The sequence below is a fragment of the Trachinotus anak genome, unplaced genomic scaffold, assembly GCF_046630095.1.
Source record: "Trachinotus anak isolate AG129_WGS33_773 ecotype Australia unplaced genomic scaffold, CSIRO_AGI_Tana_v1 ptg000002l, whole genome shotgun sequence".
Classification (NCBI taxonomy): Eukaryota; Metazoa; Chordata; class Actinopteri; order Carangiformes; family Carangidae; genus Trachinotus; species Trachinotus anak.
This window is the reverse complement of record NW_027273853.1, coordinates 8,644,170-8,659,565: the sequence shown is the minus strand read 5'-3', so window position 1 is coordinate 8,659,565 and position 15,396 is coordinate 8,644,170. Positions and strand designations below refer to the sequence as shown.

At 42.8% G+C, this 15,396-nt stretch overlaps 1 protein-coding gene across 1 annotated transcript in view; it reads right to left on the bottom strand.

Moving 5' to 3' along the window:
• The window catches only part of LOC139630457 (A disintegrin and metalloproteinase with thrombospondin motifs 20), an 80,999-nt gene that overhangs the window by 25,059 nt on the left and 40,544 nt on the right, over positions 1 to 15,396 (bottom strand). Inside the window, exons 16-27 of the mRNA XM_071493926.1 lie at positions 12,916 to 13,011; positions 10,531 to 10,697; positions 10,184 to 10,313; positions 9,381 to 9,507; positions 9,068 to 9,278; positions 8,672 to 8,836; positions 7,930 to 8,100; positions 6,849 to 6,968; positions 4,589 to 4,696; positions 2,698 to 2,862; positions 1,677 to 1,946; positions 134 to 295 (exon numbers count right to left, since the gene is read on the bottom strand). Coding sequence (XP_071350027.1) covers positions 134 to 295; positions 1,677 to 1,946; positions 2,698 to 2,862; positions 4,589 to 4,696; positions 6,849 to 6,968; positions 7,930 to 8,100; positions 8,672 to 8,836; positions 9,068 to 9,278; positions 9,381 to 9,507; positions 10,184 to 10,313; positions 10,531 to 10,697; positions 12,916 to 13,011 — 1,892 coding nt within the window. The remainder of the gene's footprint in view (positions 1 to 133; positions 296 to 1,676; positions 1,947 to 2,697; positions 2,863 to 4,588; positions 4,697 to 6,848; positions 6,969 to 7,929; positions 8,101 to 8,671; positions 8,837 to 9,067; positions 9,279 to 9,380; positions 9,508 to 10,183; positions 10,314 to 10,530; positions 10,698 to 12,915; positions 13,012 to 15,396) is intronic.

The following is a 15,396-nucleotide window of genomic DNA, read 5'->3' as shown; positions in this document are numbered from 1 at the left end:
GTGCAATAAGTGCTAAGACAGAGACACAACGGAAACAGAGAAGACATAACAGACGATGAGGATGAAACACAAATGCTGTGTGGGAAATGTAGTAATGTTTACAATGAGTAAGTGGAAGAGCACGACGACTCACCTCTCCCCAGACGCCGTAGTTCCACAGAGGGCAGGGCCCGGAGTCACAGCTCTTGGACTCAGCGGGTTTGACTCTCTCATCACAATAGCTGTTGCTGCGCCCGTCGGCATCCTGACAGACCACCACTCGTCTCTGGAAGCCTCCAGCACAGGTGCTGGAACACTGCAGAGCACACGTGGTTTTGTCATTGAGGAATAAGACACACGCACACAGACATACACCTAAAAGGCAGAAAACCACTGGTAAACAATCTACCCCTGATATACAGTGCGACCACTTGTTATCATGTGCAACCCCAGCTGTACTCTTCGAAACTGTCTTCCTAAGGTGGAGAACATCAGCCCATGAAGGACAGTCTCAGACACTACACAACACAGCCTTGAACGGAGCAGCAGGTACACTCTGCATTCAATTAACATGACACATCCCCACACTGTCAATAGGAGTGAGTACATTCAGAGCTCTCCGTGTGTGAGGGAGGACAGCACAGAGTGAGCCTGAACAGCAGTGCTTCCAGGCGAGAATGAACAGTGCACTGGGATGAATGCCTCTGCTGGGGGGAGGGGAAACTCTATTTTGCTCTCGAAAATAGAGTTTCACGGTGAAGCAACCAGATTTTGAGCAGCCGTTATTGTTCACTGATTTGGGCTTGTGAGATGAAAATTGAAATACTGTCGAAAATGTTGGCATTTTATCCAAACAACCTTCGTCTATTATCCTCAAGCAGAGAGTAGATTCTTGCTTCTAAACAACACGTTGGGCTGTTTTCATGCAATCGGGCCTACGCTCAAGTGAATGCACGAACACACATGCAAACATACAAGATAATGGCTCCAGGGATCTAATCAACTGAACTGAAGACCCTCATGCATCCTACCAGTGGTTGTGGATGACATTACACATAAGAATCTGCCATTACTTCAACCCATGTGCTGTTAACGTCTGTTTCTGTTCTCATGTTTGTGATGAGGTTGGCCTGGGTACACAAAGGCAATTTCCAAATTGATCCCGAAGCAGAACTATACAAACAAAACTACACACAAGACTCACAACCCCAACAAATCTAAAACACAAATAAGTCTGCTCTGATCCATTCGGGTTTGTTCGTGCCTAATCGATCGCAGCCTGAGGATTAAGGTTCTACATAGAAGAAACCTGGAATATTTCTTGGTTATGTGGCTACGGTATAGAATACTGATGCCTATATTTACACTGACGCAGCACGGTGTATACACCCTGCAGTCCTTAGTATGCATTGCAATCTGTCCCTTGGTGCTGGTTGTAAAGTCCTTCACCATGTATGGCTCCCTGCCCGTGGAAATGAAAACATCTGCTACCTCACCCTCTAAGTTAATGTGTTCACAACGATGTGTTTACAGACAGGCAAACACAGGCCTTCATGGCAGTACGCTATACGTACCATGCACAATATCGGCCATACATAAAATCATTTGATTATTCATTGTCATGGCAACAAAATGATGCAAGATCTGACTGAAATTTCTAAAATCATTCTCTAAGATCACATGCTGAACAAACATACTGCGCCCCAGGGTCCAGTTCTCCACTGGTTGTCTGCTGAGGGCACATTCCAGCTGCTGTGCCCAGGATGGCGTCCTGGGTCCTGGGGATAGCCGTAGGGCTGGTCATTGATGCGCTGGCGGTGGTAGATGGAGGAACAGGGTGCAGTGGTACACTCCTGTTCTGTTGCAGGCTTTTCATCTGGGTCGCAGAAAGACTGGTCCACTGGCTGGTGGTAGTTAGAGCAGACCACCTGTCTGGTGGTTCTTCCCACGCCACATGTTACTGAACACTGTGGCAGAGGAGAGAGAGAGAGAGAACCAAAGTGTTTAATGCAGACGAGAGGGAAATTTCACAAGCAACCAATAGTTTAAACATTAAACAGTAATTTAAACTTGAAAAAGAAATCTCATTTAAGATATCGACTCGGCTACATTGTCTGCACTGCTGTGAGAGCCATGATGCCTTAAGGCACAAAACATATTGATTCTGTACTTTCTAAATGTCACAATATCCTGACATTTAATCGCCGTTTCCCACCTTTTACTTTGTGTTCCTGACTGATCTTGTCTGACCTATTCCACTGTGACTCCTTTCCAAAGATTTCTTCCATTCACTTCTCTAATAAGAGCTTTGTGGGAGATTTTAAATCAGCCTAGAGTTTGGGGAGTGTTGTTTTCATTGACTGTTCCCATGTATTGCTTCATGACGTGAAGCCTCATGAACTGTGAATATAGCGGGAATAGAACTTAAGACTTTGTCCTCAGAGAAATTTCATTTGAGCTTTTATATTTAAAAGGGTTTTCATTTCACATGAACGAATGATTAAAAGATCAGAAGAGAATGATGATAAATCATCCTTGGCTCCTTCACTGCCAGTTAAACAGCCCCATCTCTGGTCTTTTAGTGACATCATCACTAGAAGACTAGATTTAACTGTCCCAGATCACAGCTGTACCAAATGCCCAGGGTGACAAAATGATTCCTGCAAGTGGAAAACATCTGTATTGACTGTACGCAATGTTGGTGGACGATTTACTCACAGGAGACCACTCCCCGGCACGCCATTGGCCACAGGGGCTGAAGCAGGCAGAGGACTCTGGGGGTCGCGGCAGGTGGGCGCAGTATGATTCGTCAGCCACTCCTCCCTGGGCATCTCTGCAGCTGACATAACGCTCCCGCTTCCCCTTGCCACAGGACACAGAGCACTGGAGGACAAGCAGTTACAGGCAGAGATGAGATAAATATTTGTCTCGTGTGGAATTTCAAAAACTTTCAAAACCTGCATTGTGGGTTTTAAAGTGATGCTGTTAACTGCATTATACTTTTCCTGACTCCAAATTATCATGAGGGACTGTGCTGTTTAGATAATGCACCACAAAATTGACTGGTTTTAAGTTTTACAAACCGGCAGCCACAAATGGTAATGACAGCATAGTGTAAACTGTATACAGTATATTTCAGGTCTATAGATATAATTACTCAGGTATTATGTAGTATAAAGTGACACTGGGAGGCTGCAATTATGTTCATTTTGAATTTGAATTCACTCAGCAATCCCTTGTTTCTTATGAAAGGTGTAGATTTTCAATCACTTCCTGTGAGTTGAAAAGATTTTCCACCGCAATGCAAAAACAAAACTTCAGACAGTTACTGTATCTTGTTTTAGAATGATTACATCTCATTTCTTATTCAAGATAAACAATCACCATTTTCATTAGATTATTAAACTTGTTCCAAAGAACATGATCTTGATCTTTCTCATCTTTTTCTAGTTTAGTCTGATGAGTGCATGAGATCTTGGTTCAGGTTTGTTTCTTTGATACTTTCTTTGATTTGTTACAATGAAATATCATGTATTCATGCGCTCGCACAATATCAGCCCATCTAAAGACATTTCTTACACTTATATTTCTCACACTATAATTTATATGTCTACATTTTGTAATTAAAATTACATATAGTGGATTCTTCACCTGATGCTAAAGGAATAAATGGGTTTAGGATTTCCTCTACTGCCTCTGGTGTCCTGACATGGCTCCCTGACCAGCTTTCACCTGCTTATAGTCTATGTCATCTCAACAGGACAATCGTAGTGAACATTTCTGATGGGATGAATACCTAATGCAATCAAATGGCTCCAGCTCAAACAGGCATGTTAATATCCCTCTCATATCAATGACACTAGAGAGGACATGTGCATGCATATGTGCACGCCGTGTGTGTGTGTCTGTAAGACCACACTGGTGCTGGCCTCTATGACATGTGAGCTCACAACGACTTTCAGATTGACAGACGGGGTTCAATCTTCGAAACCGTAGACTTGTGTTTAGATGAAATCTGGTTTTCATTTGCAACGACTAACAATGCAAAGAGAGACAGAGGGGCCTCTGAGCCCAGACAGTGGAGCCTGTGTGTGTGTGTGTGTGTGTATATGTGTGTGTGTGTGTGTGTGTGTGTGTGTGTGTGTGTGTGTGTGTGTGTGTAGATGCAGCAGGGGGTAAAATAGACAAAGAGGATCATGGTCTTGTACAGTATGTACCATCTGAAGGAATGTAGGGATATACAATAAAATTTAATATGCCAGTCTAATATTTGTAAACACACATGCAGGAGATCCATCATTACTGGAGTGTGGTTTCCTTATATTAAACACACAGGAACACACACACACGCATACACAAACTGCTCCATCAATATTCTCATATTTCATTCTTTGCCAAAGACAGAGGTACAGTAAGTCTGATCTAGAGCCCAGCAGATCATCTTCCCTACAGCGACACAGAGAGAGAGAGATGAACGAAACAGTACAACAATCTGTTCACCATTTAACAAAAACCACATTGCTTTTGTATATTCTTTGGGGCGTAGAAGGTAAACCTACAGACTGTAATGTGCTCTGATGGATCCAGTAAATCCTGTTTGTTTCCTTACCGCAGTCCAGGAGCCGTATCTCCACTGAGTCAGGAGTTGAGCTGAGCTGTCAGGACGAGGTGTGCTCTGTGCCGGAGAGGCCCAGGGACATGCTGGCATCTCACAGTCCTGCAAATGCAAACATGCAAACACAGTATAATGAGCTATTAGTCATACGTGAGTCATACAGCAACACACTGAAGCGGTGCCACAGAAATATCAGTAAAAAATAAAATTCAGCATCATTGAAACATGAGCCTGTTCACACATTGGTTGAGGATGTTACCAGCTGTAAAAGAAATTACTCCTTTCATTTCCATTTCCTAGAGCTTGAGGACATGCCTAGCACAATGTCTGTCCATATGGAGGTGGCCTCAGCTTCAACAGCTGACACAGATCACTTATCTGGAGACTGAGAGGTCATCACTGTCTGCCTTCAGTGCCCATCAGAGTCTAAGAAGCCTTAAGCAGTACACTTAAACCACTCAGGCAAAGTGTGCTGCAGAGTTATGGTCTGTGTCCACCTTGACACTAACATTAACTTTTTGGGTCAAAACAAAGCAGAGCAAGTACACCCTCAAAAAACCAGGTTAACCAGGTCATAACTTTCACTTCATTGAAATTTGGACTGAAGCTCTTCTGCTTGATTTTGGAGCATCATCAAAAAGTGAAGAACAAGGCTCCTCTGCTTTTAACCCATGAACAGATGATTGATAAGAGCCATCCTGAACTAAAACACTAACAATGACTGAATGAACATGTCACTCGCAGAGATGTCAGATTTCACTGAGTGACCCTGAAACATAAAAATATGTCATTTAGTTGCTGAATAATGGTGGATTTTAGACACACAGTGCCTACCTGAAGTCACTGAGAGAAAATGAGATGCCTTTGCTTGTCGCCCTCATTCAACCAGTAAGATTTAAATCTGCACTAATTCCTAATTTTATATTAAAAATGCATAAAATGATAACACGTAATGTGACAGAGGATGCCCATGATGAACCTAAACCTCTTAACTGCAGGTTACTGTGTTAGTACATCGGTAGGTTTTCCTTTCTCCCATCAGTATGAATTGAATCTGGTTGGTGTGTGCCAGGTGTGGCATGTACAGGTGTGTGAGGTTAAATGGAGGTGATCGGTTTTTCAGCTCAATTACCTACGGCAACCAGGTCACCTCAAGATGATGGCACTCAGTTTGAGAAGTGAACATGGCGAGGCACAGATGGGGCAGCACAAGCTCATCTCCTTCTTCTCACAACCAGCCTCGTTCTTCCTGACCCCTGTCTGTGGTCCTTGCTGTGATGATGGTAGCTTACTAAATCTTTGGATTGGAAAGGGCTGCCCCTTTTGTTTAACATGTTTTCTCCTGTTTATTTGAGTAAATTATTGTAATTTGGGTTCTTTATTTTTAGTACATCTTGCCCATCCTAATGTTACCACCGGCTCCGTGTTTCTTTTTCTATATTATGTTGTAAATAAGCATAACTATCATTGTTGTTGCTTGGGACTTGGGTAAGATGATAGAAGCTGATAAAAGTTCTGATAAACTTGCTTTTCCAACACCAAATGCAGACACACAGTTAGCGGCTAGCTGGTAAACATCATTCATTCAATCAACATTCATCAGCTAAAGTGCAAATGTTTCCCTCAGGAGGTGGTAGAGAGCAAAACAGAGCTAAAATGAGATTGAATACTGGACTTACAACCAATATATTAACATTTATTTGAAGTTGTGGCCAGAGATTAAACTACAAATGAATGCTTATGTTGCTATGTGTTTCCTAAATGTGTAAACAGACAGTTCTAGATCTTACTCAAAGAAAATCACCCAGGAGGCCTAAAAACCTGACTCATTCCTGAGCTGAAGCCAGCATGCCTGGTTGCAGGATTCACAATAATAATCAGCAGAACTTTCCATTACTATAAACTTGTAAAATTATTGTAAACTGCAACTTTGAAACTTATTGGAAACAGAAAATCATCAACATAAAATATCTGGGCATTTTCAGGGAAATGTCCCTAAAACCAATTACAATAGGCCTTAGATAAGGCACTTTATCGTTGCTTATTTCCTGACCTCAGATGATGCATAAAACATCTGCATTCAATGAAGTATGTAGCATTTAATTCTGTTTGTCTTTTATGAGTTGCATTTTATTTGTTTACCCCAAGAGCAAACCACCAATTCTGGGACAAATAAGGATCAACTTTGAATATTAGACTTTTAGTAATCTGAGCAGTTTGGATGATGTGTGAGCAGTTTTTTGGTTTTTTTTACCTGACTGTCTCTGGGTCTGGCCGCGGCATTGCACTCTCTGTCATCTACTGTGTCACCGTAGTCCCCCGACACACACCTCACAGCTCTCATCTGGTAGCCGTGACCACAGGTCACCGCACACTGAAAGACAAAATCACACACATACATTCACACACACATAAACACAAAGAGAGAAGCCCAGTCAAGCACGAGCTATCTCAAACTCTATCTAAGTATCAAGGTTGATATCTTAGACAGGGCCTCAGTCAAGGTCCAGCTCAGCAGAGCCTGGATAAGACCCTGACATGAACACACACACACACACACACACACACACACATACGCACACATATGGACACATGCATTCAAATACACACTCACAGTCTCAACTCGACCCTTTACCCAATTCTTAACTCCCATACGAGGCGATCTGAGCACGTTTAGGTACAACACGAGAGCAAAGGAAGTGCCATGGGATAGGTTTATTTGAGCAGCAAATTATAATTACACAGGCATTAACGAGCCGATTTATTCCAGCTCTGTAAATACCACTATCTGACTTCATACAAACACATGTGGGAGGGCATTAGATGTACGTGTATAAACTGACCTATGAATGGCCAAAGACGCCTATTCATTCAGTTTCATTCAGTTTATGCTTTATCCTAACAGTGCTATACAGAAACAGTTAAATACTTAAACATTTGAATGCATGTGTGTGTGTGTGTGTGTGTGTGTGTGCACTGTGGGTCAGGTTTAGTCTGACAGGATATGAGGGCAAAGTGAAAGCACCGAGAAGGAAATGGCAGCTGGAGTCAGAGCACACTCCTCCGTAACTTGCTCGTATATCAGGTTACACACACACTCACACACACAAACTTGAAATATACACTCTCCTATACACCACATTCTCTGTGACCACACACACACGCACACGCACACGCACACACACACACAAGGTATGAGACAAGCTCCCAGACATCAAGCCACACATGAAACCTATTTCCTCAGTCAAACACTGCAAGTCACCTCACCCCAGTGTGCCTATGTCTTATCAGCGTGTGTGTTTATGTGTGCGTGCATGTGTGTCTGGAATACTCACCGCTCCCCAGACGCCGACCTGCCAGGATGCACAATCGGGCAGCTCGCAGTTCCCCACGGCTTGGGGTTTGCTGGACGGGTCACAGAAGTGCTCGCTCAGCTTTTCCTCTCCGGCTCCCATGCTGCAGGACACTTGCCTGTGTCTCATCCCTTTCCCACAAGTCACCAGGCACTGGGAGTGGGATGAGGGTGGGGAAGTGAGAGGCACATTTTTATTTTATTTCTTCTTATTTTTTATTTTTATTTATTTTTTAAATTCTTTTTATCTTTTTTATTGTCTTTGTATTGTCCTTTTATTGTTTTTACTGTGTTTGCGTTTGTGTGTGTGGTTTTGCTCCCTCCTTATTTACTTATTATTATTATTATTATTATTATTATTAGGGTGAAGAGTAGTTGATTTATACCATAATTGTCTTCCAACATTTGTGTCAGTGGGGGTGAACAAAATATTGGAAATACTTTTCAATATTATACAATACAATTTAACAGCTTTATTACCAGCAAACATCGGTAACTATCAGACACTGCATCAAAAAAAATCTGAATATGAGTTTCATAATTTATTGCAGACTGGGCTGTTCTGGCAATTTGGTCCAACACCTGTATCATATTCCTTTGGTTTTATTAGTGTTTGGGAGTCGAAGTTCTGGGGAGTCCAGTATTTTTACCTTCTTGCTGCATTTCTTAGTGTGTCTATGTGTGTGTGGCCATATAAGTGGGTCTAGGTGTGTCATAAGGCCCACCTCGCTCCACTCGCTGACGGTCCACTTCGGACACGGCTGGTCATTGCAGGTTTCAGTCACCGCCCTCTGGTATTCATTGCACTCCCTGTCTATCAGCCGTCTGCCCAGGTTGTTCATGCAGTAAGACTCTCTGCTACGGCTCCCACGTCCACAGGTCTTGGAGCACTGTTAACAAGAAAATGTAAACCCTGTAGCCTCCTTAGTCATGTGGTCTCATCTCTTTCATATCCCTTTAAACATTAAATAATAATGGGAATTAAATTGTTGTGCAAATCAGAAATAGTGGTGGTATAATATGGTAGAGAAGAAACATAAAGGAGCATAGAAAAAAGTCCATTAATTGGTCTTGTTTCCTTTCAAACTAGTCTCTTCATGTAAATCTTCCGCTGACTGTACCTGTGACCAGGCGCTGTACTGCCAGTTCTTCAGCAGACAGTCCCCATGGCAGGGCTCTCTGGTCTGAGGTTTTGCAACATCTCCACACATGCTGGCCTCCATCCTCTCACTCTGCCTCTTCATCAGGTTGTACTTCACACACTGAACATCCAGGCTGCGGTAGCCCGGACCGCATTTAGCAGAACATTCACTCTTTCCAGCGACATGCCACCTATGTGAGAGGAGATGTAGGCAAATGTTCGGCTGTTTGTGCTCACCAGGAATCGATGCTGTAGGCGTGTGTGTGTGTGTGTGTGTGTGTTTTAATGCGCACCTGACTTCACAGTCGGTGTTGCAGGGCTCAGTGACAGCAACAGGACGAGGTAAATGTTCGCAGCGTTGGTCGGACACCTCAAGGTGATCGCTCTTACGCACACACACTGACTTCCTCCTCCGCTCACCTACAGAGACACGCATGAGGAAGAAAAGGTTGTTTCAAATCAGACAACATCTGGCGCACAGTTCGCTCGCCAAATATATCACATTCCTTCACCTTTAACTAGACTGACCAGCTTTCTGACATCAAGTCCTTCATCATACAGCCTTAGGGGTTCTTGCTGGTCTCAGACCCCACAAGCACATCTCTTTACTTTATCCCACTGTGCACTCTGACCCACTGGGAGTCTGACTAGCTTGCTTCTAAAAGGGAAATTTGACGGGTTAGTTGGGTTAAGGGCCAGGCCAAGGGGAAGGTGTTGGTCAATGTGATTGGCTGGGGTCATGTTGGGGTTGCAAGGAGGGAGATTTATGGAAGTGGGGAAGGAGTGAGTAAGGTTGTGTGTGTAAGTGATGCAAGAGAAGTAGGGATTCTAATGTGCACTGACACAGATTCCAAGTAATATTCATACATTTTACTGATTTTAGTGGTAAAATTTTGATGCTTTATATAAAGAGTAGCCGTGAAATTTTACTCCCAGTTAGACCACATGACTTTACAGTGATAATCTTCTTCACAGCCGCACAAACGCTCTCTGATGTCTTGTGTAATTGCAAAGCTTTTCAGGATTCACAGAAGCCCACAGAGAAGTGACCATAGTCTTCACGTGTGGAGATTTTGAAGCCAAGCTGAGGCCGTACCCTGACAGATGCGGCTGCACTCGAGCCAGGAGCCTGAGGGATCCCACACAAACTGCTCCCTATGTTCCTCGATGGGTATGTTGAAGGAGTAACGGACGTCTGGGTTATACAGGTTTCCCACACACAAAACCTGTGGAAAGAAAACAGTGGGGGAAGTCAGAGGACTTAACAGTGGTTTTCTTACACAGGGATCTGGCTCAGTATCTGTTAGGAGAAGGAAAGAGATGAAGAGACCAAGACTAAAGCCATGTAACAAGACGCAGAGCAGAACAATATCCACTACAACTAAAGTAGGAATTAAACCAAGAAAGTAAATTTAACATAAACATGACACCTCCTGTTAATACCTGTAGAATAAGCTCCTCCTCGATGCGGTCGGTGCAGTTGATGCGCTCTACTTTCGTGTCCGAGCCGCTGTACTCAATCACAGTTCCCTTGAAGGTGATTTCCCTTTTGAACATGGCCACAACAAAGTTCCCATTCAGGAGGAAGTTGGACTGGCTGTCAGATAATGCTGGAATAAGAAGCAGACAGATGGGACCAACACATTTAAACCACAAAACCCTAAACAACACACAACTCCAAATGTGAAAGAATTCTGCTCAAGCGGAGGAATGTTTGGCTCCTAAAAAGAGCTCGTCTCTTGTGGAATAGAGGCTTTGGGAATGTTTACGAGATGTGGCATTTATCATTTCAGGCTACATGTTAAGTAAACAGTCTTTGACCGGCCGTCCTTTTGTTCTGCAAAGCTATTGTGGCAGGGGGAGGTATGCTGAAACACTGGTGACACTAAATTGCAGTTATTTGGAGTTAGACTGCGTGACTCTTCTAAATGACTGACATTGCAATGCAAACAAAACTGACTGCTAATACAAACAAACACATAAACACACACTCACACACACACACTCCTAACATACACAGGAACGTATGGATAAACACTCACACTTGGCAAACTAACATATAAACACAAAATAAACACCCACCACCTTTTTTTTTTTTTTGTGCGACCCCAAACACTACGGTTCCAAGAAACATGCAGTCAATTACAATCTGAGAGTGCACACTGAAACAATGCATTTGATCAAGACTCTAGACGCAACTTTGTTTACACTTCAGTCTGCACATTGTTGGATGCCAGATGTCATCTTTAGCCCAGAGACGGCTGTGGGATCTGTGGGGTTTTGACAGTGAACTGCAGACTCTGCTTGTCACCATTAATGGTTGCAGCAACGGGGACAAAAGCAATGCCTTAGCAGAATGTGCAGACACACAGCCACGAACTTCAACACACTTCAACACACTTATGTATGTTAAAGGTTCTCTTACACCTATAGACGCTTCTACTGGGGAAAACTTACACCTTAATGTTTTAACACGACATGGTAGCAGAAAAAAGATCTCCCTCAGCTTAGCATAGATTCTCCAAGTCTCTGTAAGTCAACTTGAAGAATGAAACACCTTGGTGCATTGTTCTGAACGTGGTATTTTTAGTTCCCTCGGGATCCATAACCGTGAACTGCTTTTCTTGTGTGACAAAGCGCAGGTGTGCTCTGTTTCAGGTCAATATAAGCTCAAGGATTCCCCTCGGTGAAGCTAGAGGAGGTAGTGACCATTGGACCGTAGGATTTCAGAGTCCTTTTTCCCCATTTTTGATTTTTGATTTTTTTTTGGCTGCTTGCACCAAAGTACTGTAAGCAAGTAGAAGATCAGACTTCACAAAGTACTTCCCAATAAAATACCAAAAAAAGGACTTTAAGTACAGACAAGCTTTAAAAGTGGTAAATAAAATAGAGATAGAGTAAATAAAATAAACTAAGCAAAGGCATGTCTAAACAGGTTATCTGCCCAGTGGTCATATTTAGGACACATGACTTCAAAAGCCCGATCTCCTTTTCATGTTGTGAGTGCTGTGGTCCTCTCAAAAGGATTTCAACACACTGTACTGCAAATATCAACCATGTTCAATGCAGACAGCAATCACTCACACACAGCAGGCACTGTGGCACTCAGCAACAGCGGGGGTCGACCCTCTAACAGCAGCCTTTGCCAGATGTGTTTTCAGACTATTTGACTTAAAACATCTTGAACCTGACGTGAACCATCTGAAAATGGGCACCCACCCTTACAACATCGGCAGAACTCAGTTTTCCTGTTTTGTTTCTCTCTCTCTCTCCCTGTCTCTCTCTCTCTCTGTCTGAGACACACACACACACACACACACTCCGAGCCCGGTGGGTCCATCTAACCCTATACCCCTATATCTACTTTCATGCAGCCTGGGCTCCACATGCCTCTAATTAGCACCTATCGCTGCCTCATTTATCTTTCTCGGAGGCTGACACTCCATTTGCTTTCCCAACCAACCTTCTCTGCCATGACCAGATGGACCAACGCCCCTACACATTTCCTCCATAATACACTCAGTACAAATGACAGTTTCCTTTCCCTCATGAAAACGGTTTGACAACAGTTTAGCCCATGTCTCCTTCACGCCCATTCACTAAAAGCACTGCCTCCACAGCTGTGGGTCACCAAGTCTGGGTGGTTTATGGTCGTGTTCAGGGATAATGGCATTGACCTACCAGATGAGAAGTGAAGGGGTGCAATAAATACATCTTATTAGGTTGGACTGGTTCCATTTTGGATTGTTTCTCCCAAGTAAAACTGCAATTCGATACACCGTTCCTCCAAACCACATCCTTGAACTGACACACAGGCAGCACACTCACCGAGGTAGTTGTCGTCTTCTGGCTTTCCAGAGTAGCTGACCTGTTTGATATCAATGTTGGTGGCTCCAGCTGGGATCCGCACCACCGTGTTGTAACCTGAAGGAGACAGAGGGACAGACAAAACAAGAGAATGAGGCAGAGCACATGGAAAATTACACAAATTTTGAAGAAGTCTCAAAGGGGAACACAGTAGCCACAATAACAGCAGTGAGAAGTCCCACCTTGATTTTCATAATAGTTTCACTATGCAACATCAAAAACCCCGGTCAGGGAAGTCCGGTTCCAACCACTGGGGATTTGAATGTCACACTTGGAAAAATACAAAAAAGGTCTAGTCCTCTCAAATAACCTGCAGGAGGCCTTGTTTTAGTCTCAGAGGCCCGACCGTGAAATGATATGTAATTATTCCCTGGACCTACCTTTGGCCTGTAATTACTACACCAGGCCTGTTGTCCCATGATAAACTAACATAGAAAATGAGTGAGCCTGAGAAAGAGAGAGAGAGAGAGAGAGAGAGACAGCACATGAGAGTCAAGAGGCGACAACAAAAAACATATGGCTGGAGAGTGAAATATACACAATATAGATAAGATGGGAGCAATTAGAGGAGAAAGGACTAAAAAATAACCTATTTTTGCAGTAACCGATTTCTTTTTCTTTTTTACTGACTGACTGAAACATATCATAGCAACAAGTATCAAACACTTCTCTGACATTAAATGTTTGCTCTGATTTGTCCTCCTCTTTACTTAATCCTTGATCATCCAGTTTTGGATTTCAGCTGCTTGTGTTTAGGCAGAATCAGAATCAGGTTTGTTGCCAAGTAGGTTTTCACATATGAGGATTTTTGCTTTGGTGTTTTGGTGCATTAAGATGCACATGGTAAGAAGAAAAAAATAAAAAAGATAAAACAAAGCAAATACTGCAAGTCAAATAGCTTAAATATTTTTAAAGAAATTAACAATAAAAAATGTGAAAAAAATATATAAAAAATATAGATAAAATACAATACAAAAACTGTATGCATACTGTACAATGAGTGGGGGAATGTGCAATAGCTCAGTGGGGGTCTCTGGCCTTGTTGATGAGGCCAACTGCAGTCGGCAAGAAGTAGTGTTTGGTTTCTTTTATTAAATAAAAATAAAATGGGTTTTATTCAAAAATATATGTATGGTAAAAAATCTAAGGTTACTGTTGAAAAAAGTAATGTTTCTGTATTGTTTGAAACACAGTTATAATATCAGTATTAGTATCTACAAATTCCTAACAATGCCACAGATTACAGGGAGGCTGGTATAAATAATAAATGTAACCTTGGACAGTTCAAACAAGGAGAGTGCAGATGAGACACAATTCAAACACACAGTTGTTTTATCAGATCCTCTCTAATCATTTGAAGAATTACAAGAGGGAAACATTTCCTCCACACTCATGATGAGCAGCTGTTTGGTGAAATCATAGTTTTATGCTTTAGGTCATAAAGTGAGTCCAGTAAAATCCCTGCAAGTTCAAAGTGATTAGCATGACTGTGATAATGGCTAATGATGGCAGTAGGAGACTGTTAACATTCACTCATTTATTTCATCATGAGAGATTAACTGGAGGATCTGAACCAACAACTGTTTGCTCTGGTGTCATCTGGCCTTCCAACTACTTACTGCCGCCTTCAAAATAAAAGTAAATCTGAATGGACTGAGAGGAAAGGTGTGAGCTGGTGTCATATGAGGGTTAGCGTGACACCTTGAGCCACTCGGGGGCAGCACTTGGTTTACATATCTTCCTTTCATCAGGCACGTAGTCCTTTACACACACACACACACACACACACACACATACATACACACACATATGCATCCAGTTGGGATGTCATCACATGCTGCATTTTGATGGCACACTGTAGAGGAAGCTACATTTCATTCATAAACATCATTATGAAACAAACCCACTTTGCATATTCCTTCACAATAAAACCCAAACCTTAATACAGCTGCCCTGTTACAAGTTCCCTGTTACTGTTTTATGAGCTTTATGTCAAATTCCCTCCCAAACCACTGGGGACAGGATAAGCTCATAAAAATGCAGGGGCGGAAGAACTTTAGAAACCGCCAGCACAGTCCCCCTCTGAGAAAACATGGTATCCACAAGCCACCAGAGGCCTCTGGGATCCCCCAGCTTAGCTACTGACCATACAAACAATCCTCCGCCACCACAGAGTGACCCAGAAATGAACAGTAAACACAGTACACCACCCTGGGGGGGAAAAAAAAAACACATACACACAACCGCTCTACACTTAGGGAATGTTGGGGTTAACCTCAAACATGCTTCTCTCTGCCACTAGCAAGAAAAAGGATGATGTAGTATTAATAGCCAGCAGAGGAAAATTAGAAGGCGTCACAAGCTCAACCTGGTGCAAGTTGTCAGAAGATACAGACCGAGTTGATGGCAAGCGTTTGCTTGTTTTGCAGTTACAGTGATGGT